Source organism: Dryobates pubescens, chromosome 13 (genome assembly GCF_014839835.1).
Source record: "Dryobates pubescens isolate bDryPub1 chromosome 13, bDryPub1.pri, whole genome shotgun sequence".
In the NCBI taxonomy this organism is placed as follows: Eukaryota; Metazoa; Chordata; class Aves; order Piciformes; family Picidae; genus Dryobates; species Dryobates pubescens.
This window is the reverse complement of record NC_071624.1, coordinates 3,565,615-3,580,999: the sequence shown is the minus strand read 5'-3', so window position 1 is coordinate 3,580,999 and position 15,385 is coordinate 3,565,615. Positions and strand designations below refer to the sequence as shown.

Here is a 15,385-nt window from a genome sequence, read left to right as displayed (position 1 = left end):
ACACAAGCCTTGGAAACGAGGCAAGGAAATCTGACATTTCCCATTAAGAAGAAATGGAGATGTGTGCCATGTGGGCTCTGATCAAGAGTCTCCCAGTCTTAAGAGGGTGCACCCCAGAAAGACACAGTTTCTTGGTCACAAGAGCATCAAAGCTAGCTCAAAATGTGTTTAAGTGCCTTTTGGAAAGCAGGTCTAGTTACACAGTTACTTTACTAGAGTTGTACTTGCACTTTAGCACTCTGAAAAATAGAACAAGATCTCCTTGGTCATCTTCAGTAACTACTTTTTTCTCTCTACCTTGAAAAATTCCAGTGGAAGTACCTGTCTCATCATGCTGGGAGAGGGGTCTTACAGTTTGGAGGTTTGCGTGATAATGGGAAATAGCTAATTGACAAAAATGCTGCCTCAAGTGTTTCAGAGGCTGTCATAAACTGAAGACTGGTGCAGGTAATGGTTTGAGTAGAAAAAACAAAATTGCCTTGGCATGTCAAAATGAGTCAGCCTTTAGGCTGGGAAGAGGCACAGGCTGGGGTGTGGTAGGCAGGGCCCTCAGCTGCTGTGTGCGAGCCCTGCTCGAATGCTTGCTCTGTGGAGTTGGGGAATAACTGAGAGTGCAAAAGCTGCAACATGAGACAGATCTCCACCCAGTTGTTGCCATGGGTGCTGCAGCTTGAGAGTTAGGAGAATAAGCAGGTATGAGAATGAGCACCTGAAGTGCATAGATTGTCTTAGATCAGAACGTAGTAGAGACCTGGGGGGAAAGAGTTTATTTGCCTTTGGGTTTTTTCACATTTCACTACTCTCACAGCACTGCCATGGCAAATACCCACCTTGCTGACCTGTCCTGAGGAGGCCCACGGGAGAATCCCCAGCTGATTTCTCTGTGGAAATGGGGACATGTCTCTGAACAAATACTAGATCACTTCAAAACTAAACATACCAGAGCTCAAGGAAAGACCGCAGTTCACCTGCTCTCCAAGCAGCAGGTTTAGGTCCTCCAGTGTTGAAAGGATCCTTCGCTGGCTCTGTCTTGGTCCTTATGTGTTGCCTTCCTCAAGCTGTAGGACAGAGGACACTAAACACCAGTGAGAAGACCATTGCCTGGGGTCAGACCCCTGTACCAGCACAGCAGCTTCCTGGCCCTGGCTTCTCAGAAACCCACAGGCTTCCTGTCACTTTGACAGCAAAGCTCCATTTCAGCTGCTTCTGTGCTTCGTCCCTCTCCATCCATCACCATTACGGCTTTTGGCTCTTCCGTTTCTCATCACTGCTGAGCTGTCCACAGCTTGAATGATGAATCAAACACAGAGGCCAGTTACGACAGAGCCTAGTGCTTGGCTGGTGGAAGCAGGTTGTGGGATAAGCTGTCTGACCTACAGGATAAACCGTCCCTCTGCTGATCAGCCACAGAGAGAGACATGAGAGAGCTGAAGTCGATGTTTCTCATTTCCCCTATAGCCACGAGATGGAGCAGCTCAACAAGAAACGGCTCTGCAGAGCCGCCGGAATTAAGTGACGGGACTTGACTTCATCCCAATTCTGACTCACCCAGAGGTTGCAGGCAGCCCTGGTGGGATGCTACAATGGCTCAAGGTAAGTAAGTGGCCCACAGCAGACAGGAGCAAGCTCCAATAGCCTCCTGGGTCAAGTGCCATGTGGTAGGCAGTGAGAGGTTGGTGTTGCTGAGTGAGGCCTCTTAGTAAGACCAAGGAACTTAGACTAACTGAGCCTCCCCGATGGTAACTCCAGCTAAACCCAATCTAATAGTAAAAGCTCTGGGACCATCCCAAGGCTCCATGTGTTGCTCTATCAGGGCTTTTGTTGCCCCACCTCTTGCTGTTTCCTTCTGGTTGGCTTCCAAAACCTCCTCCCCAGAACAGTTAGAGCAGCCCTTCAGAGAACAGAAAATAGATGTACCTGGAGACATGGAAGGGCAAAGGGGAGGTGAACAAAACTGAAAAGTAGAGAAGGGCATTTGAGTGGAAATCAAGGAAGAAAGCAGGGAGATAAGAGCAATGGATGCTCTCTTCTCAAGCAGGCACATCTTTTTCTCACTGGTTAGGCTCTGATTTAGATAGAGGGGGAAAATAACACCATGTCTTCATTCCACAACCCTGCATGGTGCAATGATTATTGATTTGTCTCCTCAGCTGGAAGGATGTCAGCAGGAGCAGGCCCATACTGATACTCTTCCTGAGTCAGGAGTGACAGCTGAAGAGCCAGGACCATGGCACTTCTTTGCAATGCAGTCTGGTGTGAGGGCACAGCAACAGACCAGCAGTGCCTTGAGATGGCTGGCACAGCCCATCATGGCAAGGAGAAGGCCCCAGGGACAAGCCCAGGAAGTCAAGAGAGCTTCACTAGCTGCTATCCAGGGATGCATACATGGCCTGAAGAAGAGGCAATGGCAATATGGCAAAGTTCTCAATACTAGCAAAAAAATAATAAATGCTGTGAAATAGCTCCTTCATCAGGAAAGGTGAACAAGATGATGCACAGAAACTGCACAAAGCAGTAGGTGCTTTACACATTGGTGGCATCACTAACGCACACAGAGGTGCCAAGGAGAGTAAAGTTTGCAGGGTGTGGCCCTCTTCTCCCAGTTCTGCAAGAAAATGGGCAGAACACTTGGCCTTGACTGTTTCATGAAAGAGTCACATCCCATTAACTCAGAGTAAGGCTTGCAGTGAGAAATGAAAGGTATCTTGGCTGCCCACAGCTTTCTCGCCTCTGCATCACATGTTAAGTTATTAATCAGCAGTCTGAGAATCCCTCATGGACTATCCCAGCCTTTTCATTACTCTGCTCACTCTGTTTCATTTCCCCCTCTCCGATCAGTCCTTGTTCTTTTCTTGATTTTGAAGGGAGAGAAGCCTTCACACTCTGTTCCAGGTGTCACAAGAACCTACACACCTTGTCCCCTACCCCTTCATGATTTCCTGGCCATTTCTTTTCAGATCTCTCCCTTAAAAGATTCACAAAGATGTTTGCTGGAAAAACAAACAACAACAAAAAAACAGCCCACCTGTTGTTGGTGGTTACACTATGATGTGCCAACCCTAGCACTGCTGCTTCCCCATCTGTCCCTTTTCAAAGCACCTTTCTTGAGACGTGGGTTCACACAGAGCTTCGTGCAGCAAGCACCCCCAGGAAGGCATGCTTCTGGGCAGCCTCTGCTGAAGCAGGCAGCACTTAGGTGGGCTGAGAATATGAATATCAAAGAGAAAATTAAAGAGAAGAGCAAGCTCCCTCTGTGTGAAGGGAAAACCTTGAGTGGTGAAGAGAGCACCTCTGGTCCACTTATTAGTGACAGTATCACATCTGCCCCGACCAGGGCAGGAGCACAGAGCACTCTGGCAGCTGGGCTTACATCTCACTCTCACAGCAGCCTTGGTTCCCACCTTGTAGGCTGGCTCAGGCCCCAAATACTTCATGGTAAAGGCACCTGCCAGCATCGTGTGATTTTGTGAACATCCAAAATGCAGTCATGGTGACAAGGCCACCACTGGGTGTACAGAAGTGAAACCTTGCTGAGCAATGTGACGAGGTATTGTTCATGCAGACCTTCTATCTGAATAGGCTGGGGTTTTTACCTCATGAGTGAGGTCATCTCAACTAAAATACCATGGGGAAACCCAAAGTTCTATTCTTCCTTTTGTCTCCTATCCCCTATTTCTTTCACAGGTGCACAGTTTGAATTTAGCCAATATAACCCACAGTTTTGACTTTTAAGGAGTATGCAGGGCAACAAGGGAAAATACATTCCCTGCTTCCCAGGAGTGTAAACAGATTTAAGAGTAACCTTTGTCTCTTTTGAAAATAGCAACTTGAGGTGAACATATCAGATCACCACTGAAAATCAGTGACCTTTTTTTCCTTTTTGCTATCATGAAAAGTAAGAGAAACGATGACAGCAATAGCTCAGGAGCTAGCTTAGAGCACATTTTGACAGCTAACACTCTACCCACAGATGCTACATACAATCAATAAAATCATGTCTTGTAGGAAAAAAAATATCCAAGAACGACCTGCAGGGCCAGGATTTCCTTCTCTGTTACTGGAGGCTGTTTTGAGTGGGTGACTCAGACACTGGCCCCACCAAGCTGTGTATTTACATCCTTAAACGAGCTCTATGTACATAGAGCGTGCAGGCAGACACAGTGTGGGGAGACCGCTGCTGTAATGGAAATACGTGATGAAACAAAAAGCAGCAGCCCATCGTGCTTACTGATACGCTGACCAGCAGTTGCTTTGCACACAGCTCACTCCACTGCCTTAAAAGAAAACACAAGACTCCAGAATTCTTCAAGATGAGAGGGAGAAAAAGTCAACAACCAGAGCTAGAGACAGCCTAAAGGTAAGATAAAGAGAGAATGTTTCTTTGTAGTGAAACCTTGCCTCAAAAACTTCCTTTTTTGCTACAAGATCTAAAAACTACCCACATTGCACATGGCTTGTTTTGTTTATAGCATATCTACCTTTTGTGGTTGGTTTTTAAGAACATACAGTCTCTACTTTGCATGTATGCTTTTAAATGGTTGGTTGGTTGTTTTGGTTTGGCTTTTCTATTTTGTCTATAAATCTGCACAACAGACTCCAGTCTAAAAGGGCTTTTTATCGTAACTAGATTTTTCTCAGGTGAAAAATCTTGGTAAGAAACTGCAAATTTCCTTCTCTAGACCCAGGATTTCTTGCACACTCTACTAAATACTAAAGAGGAAACAAAAGGCAAACAAAAAGTAACAACAAAACATAACAAACAAAAAAGGACTGAAAGAAAAATAAAGGACCTAATGAAAACTCCCACAGAGGCAAAGAAGTAAAGAACTTTGTCAATATTTATTACTTTTCAGTAATTCTTTCATTAACTTTTCATCCCTTTGGCTCTCAGTAATGGGTTCCCTCTCAGAGTTTAGACTGACAGCACTGCAGTGGATCATGGGGACTCAGCATGAGCACAGCATCTTGGGCTGACAAACTAGGCCACCCTCTTGTACCAGGCACTATCTCTGCCCAAGTCATCAGTGTAACCCCTCATCTGCCACAGGCCACCTGAATTCAGAGGTTCATGGACCTAAAGAGCTCCTAATCTCTCTCAAACCACAGCATGGGACAGCTTACCTCTGAAATACTCAGGGAGGGACTTGATCTGCAGAACAGGAACTTCTACTGTGCAGCTGACAACCATTTGACAAATCTGAAGTGAAAGAGCATCAAGATCAGTAACTCATGTAGGAAAGGCACGGGTCAAAGTAGTGACAATTCGAGAACAGTAGACAAAAATAATTCTTGGGCACTGATGGAAAGATCTCTGACAGGCTTTATTTACAGATTACATTTGCTGTGATAGAGCGGGCTCGAAGAAAGGACCAGGTGTTCCTGTGGATGTGCATTTGGAAGTGATTCCAGCTGAGACCAGCATTGCAGAAACCAATGAGAGCCTTCCCACTCCTTATCAGGAGAGGCAGAGGGCAGGACTAAACCAGCACTCTTCTAAAGGAGAGAATTGCTTCATGATCTCTGCTCAGAAGTTGCCTCGACATTTTCTGTCTCCTCTTTGCAGAGGAGAAACCAGCTGCATGTTTTCTGCAACCCCTGTCTCTGCAGATAGAAATTTATCTGCTGTGGTAAGTCCAGCTGCTTTAGACATAAACTGAGGTTCTTAAATCTCATTCTTCCTTTAACTCCTTCATTTCTGCTAGAAATAGGCTGTCTGAAACTTCCTGCCTGCTGCTTTTAGCAAGCTTATCAGAAAGGTCAGAAGTAATCACAGCACTTCTTTGCCAGGGTCATGTTAGGAAAGGGTGCATGATGGCAATGACTGTTTGGATTTGCACATTAGTAAACATAGGGGACCCTATAGCTTTTGGCTCTCTCCAAGGTCCCTTACAATACCTTGATTCAGGAAACCTGATCTAATTAATTGCCCTCATCCACACAATCCAAGTAACCCTATAAAATCAGAAGCTGCTACCTTGGCTCTGCAAAGAGATCACATAATTCCGACAGGATGGTGCGGTCACATCTATTCTTTGGCTAGCCTATAGGGCAGCACAGTTTGGGGTAACAGGTAACAGTGCAAGTGAGGCTTGGCCTCCAGAAAGCCTTATTCCTCCTTGAGGCACAACCTTACCCCATGATCCCTTGGCACAGAGCAGCTCCTTTTCACTGGGAGCTACACTTAAGCACTTGGCAACCTGAGAGGAAAATGCATCCTCAGGTCTGTGAACAGAGAGACCTCAGTGGCTTTGGTACCATGCCTTAAATGTGATCTTCCTCCTTTGTGGTAAAGGGGATTTTCTTCTCTTCCAGCATACCAGGAGATATGAATGACACCCATGCCCAGAGCAATACCAGCAACATTAGCGCTGCTGTGGAACTGTTCCAGCTCATCATATACACCCCCACATTTACCCTGGGACTGCTGTTCAATGTGATGGCTCTGTCATTCCTGTTTTTTAAGGTTAAAAAGCTGTCAGAATCAACAGTTTACATGATAGCCCTTATTTTCCTGGATACTTTGCTGCTCTTTACGCTTCCTTTTAAAATCATTTCCTACCACCGCCAGGGCGAATGGAATTTGGGATCTGTGTTTTGTTCCACCTTGGAGAGTCTTTATTTTGTGAACATGTATGGCAGCATCCTCATCTCCCTCTGCATCTGTGTAGACCGGTACATTGCCATCCGGCATCCTTTCACAGCTTCTACCCTGAGATCCACCAAGAAAGCTGCCATGATCTGCGCGGTCATCTGTCTGGGCACCTCAGCTGGAACAGTCTCTACTTTCCAACTGCATGGAGAGGGCAACAACATCTCCTCCTGCTTCCATAACTTCTCCAAAAGCACATGGGAAAACAAAGGCCTGTTCAGTGCTTTGGAGACTGCCTTCTTCAGCAGCACAGCAGTCATGACCTTCTGCACTGCTCAAACTGTCAGGTGCTTGAGGAAGCACAGAAGAACAGAAAACCCCCAAGCACACATCACCAGAGCAGAGAAAATAGTGGTGACAAACCTTGCTGCATTTTTGGTCTGTTTTACGCCTTACCACGTGGCATACTTCCTATACTTTTTGGTGAAGAATAACATCATTCACACCAGCTTCCAGCAAGCGCTACGACACGCAGTTCAGGTCACCCTGTGCTGGGCAAACCTCAACTGTTGTCTTGATGGGGTGTGTTATTATTTTGTTTTAAAGGAGTCCTTGGAAGATCCATCACAAACCAGCAAAAAAACAGCCAGGAGGAAGCCTTGATCCACATGCTGCATGTTAGTCACTTGGAATGATGGAAGAGGCTTTTGTGGAAAGTACAGGGTCCTGAACTACTTACCTAAGCAATTTGCTTTAAATATTCAGAGCTGGAAACGCTTCATGAAAACCAGAACTAAGTCCTCTCCCAGAAGACTGCTTCTGACTTTTTTTATTTCCTTCCATAGCATTTTGTGCTAACATTTACAGGTAAAAAGAAACTGAATTATTCCTGTGAATGGTGATTTGTAGCTCTTTGGACAAGATTCCTCTTTACTTTGAAAAGAATATTAAACTTTTCACTTACATGTGGTAGCATCTTTCAGCCCCCTTGACTACACCACACCTGAAAACCTTTCTTGTGACTTGAGAAACAGAGACTTGGAGTTTATGGTAAAAGGCTTCAGACTACCATAATGCTCCCTGCCCTAATTAGCTATGCTCCTGCTCACACACACCTCTCAGGCTTAGATTTGTACATGCTATTGGAAAAATTAAGGTTATTGTAGCTCTATATCCAAAGGCAGTTTTAGATTAACACAGGCACAGCAAGATCTCTGCGCCATTCCAGCACTGACGGACTTGCCCTTTGTTGTGCAGCACTTGTTTCAGTGACAGGTTCTGTACCTACCACATTGCACTTCTGACTGATGTTGTTCAGGTCCCTAGCTAGGTCAGATGACTTGCCCATCCCAGTTCCAGGCTTCCTCACCAGCTCCTCTCCTATGGCAGACTTTTCACATATCTAATCCTTCTGGTTTACAAATCTAGTTTTGTGAACAGAGCCAAAACAAATGAGCATGAAACAAAAAGCCTGACTCCAGTGTAATGGCAAACACATGAATCCCCCACCTTACTGGATGATAAGGTAAGAGCAACCCTGGTCCTTAGAGCAGTGGTCAGCGTCAGAGGATCCCAGGGGAAAAACAATCTCTCAGACTTTGGAGCAAGCTGAGCGCTACCATCTCCCAAAGAACAAAGTAACAAAAACCAATCAACCAGCAGGCGCCTAACATGCCCGTCAGTTACTCTTACCAGTGCCTACAGGCATCTAGGTAAACTGCATGACAGCTCACAGGCAGCCTGGAGAGATGCAACTCACTGCTCCAGGGGACCTCTAGGGCTGCCTCTACCACTGCCCCAGAGGCCAGCTGCCACTTTCCTGAGCAATGATGAGGACAACTGAAGCAATTCCTTTTCAAATCCATGTTGAGCTGGATCCTTGTAATACTTCTGTTAGGTGGGGATACTATTTCTTTTCTGTACACTTTTGGAAGGGTAAAACAAAACCATGTATTGATTTCTTACCTGAGCTGGAGAGATTGAGGAAGCTGGGGTTGCTTAGTCTGGAGAAGAGGAGACTCAGGGGTGACCTTATTGCTCTCTACAACTACCTGAAGGGAGGTTGTAGTGAGGCGGAGGTTGGTCTCTTCTCCCAGGCAACCAGTACCAGAACAAGAGGACACAGTCTCAGGCTGCGTCAGGGGAGGTTTAGGCTGGAGGTTAGGAGGAAGTTTTACACAGAGAGAGTGATTGCCCACTGGAATGGGCTGCCTGAGGAGGTGGTGGGGTCGCCGTCGCTGGGGGTGTTCAGGGCGAGGCTTGACAGGATGCTTGGTTGTATGGTTTAGTTGATTAGGTGGTGTCGGATGATAGGTTGGACATGATGATCTCAAAGGTCTCTTCCAACCTGGTTAATTCTATTCTATTCTATTCTATTCTTTGTGTGTGGAGACTCCAATCTGTGTAAGTGAAGGTTTTATAAATGGCTGTATTTATGTATGGGATTGTACCAAAGACACCCAGTTGCTGAGGAAGGAAATGCTTAGTGCGTGCTGGTGTTTACAGAGTCCTTTTGCTGTTCGGGCAATGAACCTTGCTTTGAGGTTACAAGGGCTGTACATTTACACTAACCAGAGAATCTTGGACTGCTCTGGAAGGGAGCTTTAAAGGTCATCTAGTCCAACCCCCCTGCAGTGAGCAGGAACATCTCCCACTAGATCGGGTTGCTCAGTGTTCCCATCCAACCTCAACATGAACATTTCCAGGGATGGGGCATCTTCCACCTCTCTTGGCAACTTGTGCCAGCTAATGTTACACCACCCTCAATGTAAAAATTTTCTTCCTTTTATCCAGTCTAAACCTTCCTTCTTTTAGTTTAAAACAGTCATCCCTGTTCCAGTCACAATAGACCCTGCTAAAAATATGTCCCCTTTTTTTCTTATAGACCCCCTTTATGTACTGAAAGGCTGCAATAAGGTCTCCCCAGAGCCTTCTCTTCTCCAGGCTGAAGCCCAGCTCTTTCAGCCTGTCCTGAAAATAGAGGGGTTCCAGCCCTCTGATCATTTTTGTGGCCTCCCTTGAACCTGCTCCAACAGGTCCATTTCCTTCTTGTACTGAAGGCTCCAGAGCTGGACCCAGCACTGCAGGGGTCTTGCCAGAGTAGAGTAGAGCAACAGAATCCCCTCCCTTGACCTGCTTGCTATGCTGTCTTTGATGTAGCCCAGGATACAATTGGCCTTATGTCCAAGTATACAAAAATATAACTCACTAAAATATTCCAGGAGGAATTCCTCTCCATATCAATTAACTCTTTCCATTCATTCCCTTATTAAATTCAGAATATCTGGCTAGCTTCCCTGCCCACAGATACTGAATCATCGTCATCTCCTTCCTCATAACTTACCTCTTAGCTTACTGTGCTTTAATAAACACAAAGATTTTACCACTGAGACTTCAGGCATCTTTTTGGAAGTAGAGTTAACAAATAATAGAAGAAAATAGTGCCGATGCAGAAGATTTATTTTATATCTCAAAGCAGTGGGCCATGCCAAGAGGGCCTCCAATTTAACTGATAATGCCTGAACATAGGGAATGAGGCTTTTGTCAGTACTTCAGGAGGCTGAAAATACCAAAGTATATGAGATAACTGATCTCAATTGCTTTTCTTTAGCCTGAGGCAGCTCCATTAGTTTTACTGACATGACTTTGGGCTTAAGCTGCTATAACTGAGATTAGAAGCTCACCTATAGTTCTATGCTTCCTTTGTTGCTCTCTCTTGTTTTTTTCCATTTGTACGTCTGCCTGCTCTCAGTTGTTTGTTACCCTGCTGTCCTTGGTCCCACAGATCATAAAGCAGCCTGCACTGCCATTTCATTTAGAGTGCTGGTAGAGAGCAGCAAGATGAATATTAAGTTTGGGAATCTGAGGCTTCTTGGCTCCCTACCACAGCAATAATACACTGCTTAGAAGAGGCAGAGATGTTGACCAAATTAAGCATCGTTAAAACTGTGCAGCAGATAAGTGTGAAGTGTCTGAGGCATTTCTTCTTCTCCCAGGCCTCTGCCCTGTGCCTCTCCAGTGTTTCTGGCCATTGTTTCTTTCTAGAAACAATCAGGCTGAAGTATGGAAAAGCTAGAACATGCCTATGGACAGGGTACAGTCTGAGCAACCTGCCTTCACACATGGCTCATGGTGCCTCCACCAGCCCTAAACCAGCACTAATTATAAGGGCAGGGTAACAACTTTTATTTGATATTTCTTGGGGAAACAACTATTTTGCAAAAGCAATATTTTGTACTCAAAACTTCTCTTCTGGATCTTATTGCTTCAAGGCCTCTGAATATTCACTTTCCAGGTGAAATCCAGAGTGGTCTAAGCATTTTTTCACTCTGGTGGGTAGCTGTAAGGGCTTTTTCTTTTGTAGACCTTTATATCCAAATCATGATACAGGGTGATAAACCTTGTAAAATTTCTGTTTGCACCAAGAGAATATTAAAGACAAAGTGCTGAGAAATTAAAGGAGAAAAAAATTCTGAGATCTAAAGCAAACACAGGCTTTTCAGAATAGAGGTAATGATTCATCTGAGGGGAAAAGGAAGGAAAACTAAGGATTTGTTTGGAGATGATTCATTCCTAAACACTGAGGACTCATTCCAAACCTCTACAGTTCTTATCTCAAAATCGTTAGTTTATTCTAAAAGAATGAGAACTGAGGGTGAAGAGCTCTTAGAAATCAGTGTTTTCACTTGCAGGTTTAAACCATTTCTGAAATCATAGCAGGTCATAGGAGATGGTGAAGCTGCTCTGCAGGGGAACTTGGGGCCAGCCAAACCGGTTCATTTAAAAGGCCCTTCAGAAAATGTACCCTGAGGCTGCCAGATTTCTTGCAGATGTTCATGCCTGTATTGTATTCACATAAGTAACTTTCCTACTCACTTAACTTGCAGATTTCACTAACAGCCTGGGCATATGTTTGGCAGCTTTGCTATTACACACTTAAACGAGCCAAATAATCTATGTCCTGCAGCCTCACTCACCTGGGAAAGCAGTGAAATCAAACTTAGGTATAGGTCCTTCTTCTAGTACAGCTTTAATCTTATGTTTCAGGCTCAGGAAGTGCCTGTTTGGATTGGGAAGGAAAAAGGCTTATGAGAAACCCTTTATTTGCATATAACCACAGAAATCCCAACCAGAGCATTCTTCTTCCAAATAAAGTACAAAGCACATAGTATCTCCTAAAGATTTCATTATTGCCTTTTCTGGTTTATGAAAGATGACCACATCCAGTGAATGGAATAAAATATTTATCACGAGCGATGCCACATCTGTGGTCAGTGATAATGAGAAAAAACTCAGAAAAGCAAGTCTCAAGAGAAGTGCACAGGCTTTTAAGGACACTTTCATATACACACACTCCTCTGTAATCAGCTTCAGCATTTGTGTTGCCACTAGAGAGGGTTAAAGTAATCCTTTGGGTTTTTCTGCAGAAAGAGAGCACCACGAGCTACAGATGAATTTGCAGCACTTCTAGATGCTTGGGACAAGCCCTCTGAGAAAACTCACAGGCAAGCAGTGTGAAATCGCTAATGTTGCTGTGAAAGTGCTACAGATGGGCGCACGCAGAAATCACACCTCGGCTCACCTCACACTCTATTTCCCCACACAGCAAAGGTGTTTGCATGCCCTTTTCATCTGCTGTATTTACTGGTAGCATGAGTCTCTAAAGAAGTAAAAGTGTCCCAAGTGACTGAATAAAGTGATTGAGCGTTCCTATGGCTGTCTTTGCTGTGACAGAGACACACAGAGTCCTGAACACATCTGGGTTTGGTGGTGGGGTACTCTCTCAAACCTGATCTGTGCAATGTGCTCCTAGATTGGCAACTGGCCATTGCTAATTACGATTCAATCAAGTGCTGCAGCCTGCTTTAACCAGCCCTCTCTTCATCCTTCCCTTGCATCACATGCCTCTGTCTCCAGCTTTTTGGAGGCACTGAATTCTCTAGAAAAGGTGAGACTTAGGTTTCTTGATCACAGTATCACCAAGGTTGGAAGAGACCTCAAAGATCACTGAGAAACTTCCCCTGTACCACAAGCTGGGGGCAGGAGTTGATCTGCTGGATGGTAGAGAGGCTCTGCAGAGGGACCTCGACAGGCTGGGCAGATGGGCAAAGTCCAAGGGCATGAGATTGAACACATCCAAGTGCCGGGTTCTGCACATTGGCCACAACAACCCCATGCAGAGCTACAGGCTGGGGTCAGAGTGGCTGGAGAGCAGTCAGGCTGAGAGGGACCTGGGGGTGCTGGTCGACGGTAGGCTGAACATGAGCCTGCAGTGTGCCCAGGCAGCCAGGAGGGCCAATGGCATCCTGGCCTGCATCAGGAACAGTGTGGCCAGCAGGAGCAGGGAGGTCATTCTGCCCCTGTACACTGCACTGGTTAGGCCACACCTCGAGTCCTGTGTCCAGTTCTGGGCCCCTCAGTTTAGGAAGGAGGTTGACTTGCTGGAACGAGTCCAGAGAAGAGCAACAAAGTTGGTGAGGGGTTTGGAACACAAGCCCTACGAGGAGAGGCTGAGGGAGCTGGGGTTGCTTAGCCTGGAGAAGAGGAGACTCAGGGGTGACCTTATTGCTCTCTACAACTACCTGAAGGGAGGTTGTAGACAGACGGATGTTGGTCTCTTCTCCCAGGTGGCCAGTACCAGAACAAGAGGACACAGTCTCAAGCTGCACCAGGGGAGGTTCAGGCTGGATGTTAGGAAGAAGTTCTATACAGAGAGAGTGATTGCCCATTGGAATGGGCTGCCTGGGGAGGTGGTGGAGTCGCCATCACTGGAGGTTTTCAGGAGAAGACTTGATGGGGTGCTTGGTGCCGTGGGTTAGTTGTTTGGGTGGTGTTGGATTGGTTGATGGGTTGGACGCGATGATCTTGAAGGTCTCTTCCAACCTGGTTTATTCTATGTATTCTATTCTAAATTCTAATGTGTCTGTAGCTACCGCAAAACGCAAAGGACTCCTACAACCTCCTCCATTTTAGCTCATTTGTTCTTCTGATTTTTATACACTGTCACTCCATAAGAATGACATTTACTATATTGTCTGCTGTGATACAAAAGTTACTGTGAGGTACTGATGCAACCAAAAATCTATGAGGAATCAGAAATGTTTCCCAGGAAGAAAAGCTGAATCAGTGCCATTTGCAGACACCAAAGGATGTAAAAACCTCATGTCTGCTGTATGCTACAGATTCCTATTAATCCTTCTCTCTATTTCAAGACAAAAAAGGCATTAAACTGGGATTATATTTGAGAGCAAGTATCAGCAGTTTAGAGTTATAAACACTGCCAGGCAATTGTTAATCCAAACCTAAGCATTACAAACCCAGGAAATCCAGTTTAGATTACACTTCAGAGTACACCAACACAATCTCGACCATTTTTTGTTAAGTATTAACTTTGTGACTACAAGTAAAGCCATCTCCCAGAGACCAGCATCTCACTTGGTCCCAGCTGGCCAGCCATAGTACTGGAGGCAATGAAGGGCACTGTTTGAAATAGCTTTACTCTGTTTAAAGAGACGCTTGGGAAAGCATGAGAAGTTGCAGACAGCAGAGACCAGTCTGACCTCATTCATGCTAATAGGAAGTGCAGTGGCTCAAAAATGTCGCTGTTGGAAAAGGACAAATAAATGAATGGAATTTTTGACAGACCATGGTTGGCATGGCTGTAAAACCCCTATAGATAGATCTGTCTCCCTCACGCAAAGAAAAAGAACTTGGTCCTAAAGCCAAGTGTGTTTATGTAGACCATTTTATATGAGTAGTGAGAAAATAAAAGGAAGACTGACTTATCAAACACTCTTCACCTCACTCTGAGCTCAGGCTCTCTCCACTGCTTCAGCCTGCAGCTGCACAGAGATCTGGGATCTTGGGGCAGGGCTCTGCCGTGCAATGAGGGGGGTTGTTCCTATCTGAGATGTCATCCAGTCTCCAATGCCAAATTGTATCCATCTCTTACTGCAAAAGTCATACAAAAGAAGCCAGACTATAATGGTAAGATAAAATGTAACCCTACACTTAGTAGCCTTTAATGAGACCTTTCATGCCCCCTGCCTTTGCAACCCAAAATACAGAGGCAGGAATGATATATTCCCTTGGTTTGGGACAACAGGGCAGAAATCAAGCAGTATCACTGAGTCTTACTCTGGATTTAATTCCTGGCCACATCACACCATTCACATCATTATTATACCTTATGCTGTTATGGTTTATTGCTCTCTCAAATCAGCCTGTGTCACTTGCCTTGGGATGCCCACATCCACCTATCACAAAACAACTTTAAAAGACATCCCAAATCTTTCTTCCCTTTCTCAACAATCCAATATCCGATCCTGAGGGTAAATAGACCCGTACTAACTTTTAGACTGTCAGGTTGCCTAATTTGCAGAACAAGGCAGCCAGACTGAAAACTCTTTTGTTTTTATCAGATGAAGTGTTAATTTCTCCAGAACTCAGCTGCATACATAAGAAAATAAGAGTCATCTTCTCAGCACTCTTCCCAGTTACATTAGGTTTCCAGCCCAGCTTCCACTTCAAGTTTACATGTCACTTCAACACAGATGTAAATTGAAGCACAGAGGTCACAATCTCTCTTACCAAAGTTCTGGCAAAACTGTTCAGAGTACAAATTATTATTTCCTTGGATAATTACAAAATGTCAAAGCAGCAAATCTTGAAGGTCATCCTGACAGGGAAGCAAGAAGAAGGAAGCACATTGCTAGGCAGATTTAGGACACTTAGAATTCTAAGTCTTGTGACATTTTGAGTATTAATGGAGAAAACGCAAAGGACCATTAGGCAAGT

The 15,385-nt window shown here is 45.1% G+C and overlaps 1 protein-coding gene across 1 annotated transcript; it reads left to right on the top strand.

The window, feature by feature from the left end:
- The first annotated feature begins 6,319 nt into the window (after nucleotides 1-6,319).
- On the top strand, nucleotides 6,320-7,252 carry LOC104304082 (G-protein coupled receptor 55). Its single transcript, XM_009904790.2, has one exon. It carries the CDS (start codon nucleotides 6,326-6,328, stop codon nucleotides 7,250-7,252), a length of 927 nt encoding a protein of 308 aa, XP_009903092.2. The 5' UTR covers nucleotides 6,320-6,325.
- Nucleotides 7,253-15,385: the final 8,133 nt, after the last annotated feature.

Coding starts and splice junctions, on each gene's coding strand:
- LOC104304082 (XM_009904790.2), top strand. CDS start 6,326: ATGAATGACACCCATGCCCAGAGCAATACCAGCAACATTAGCGCTGCT.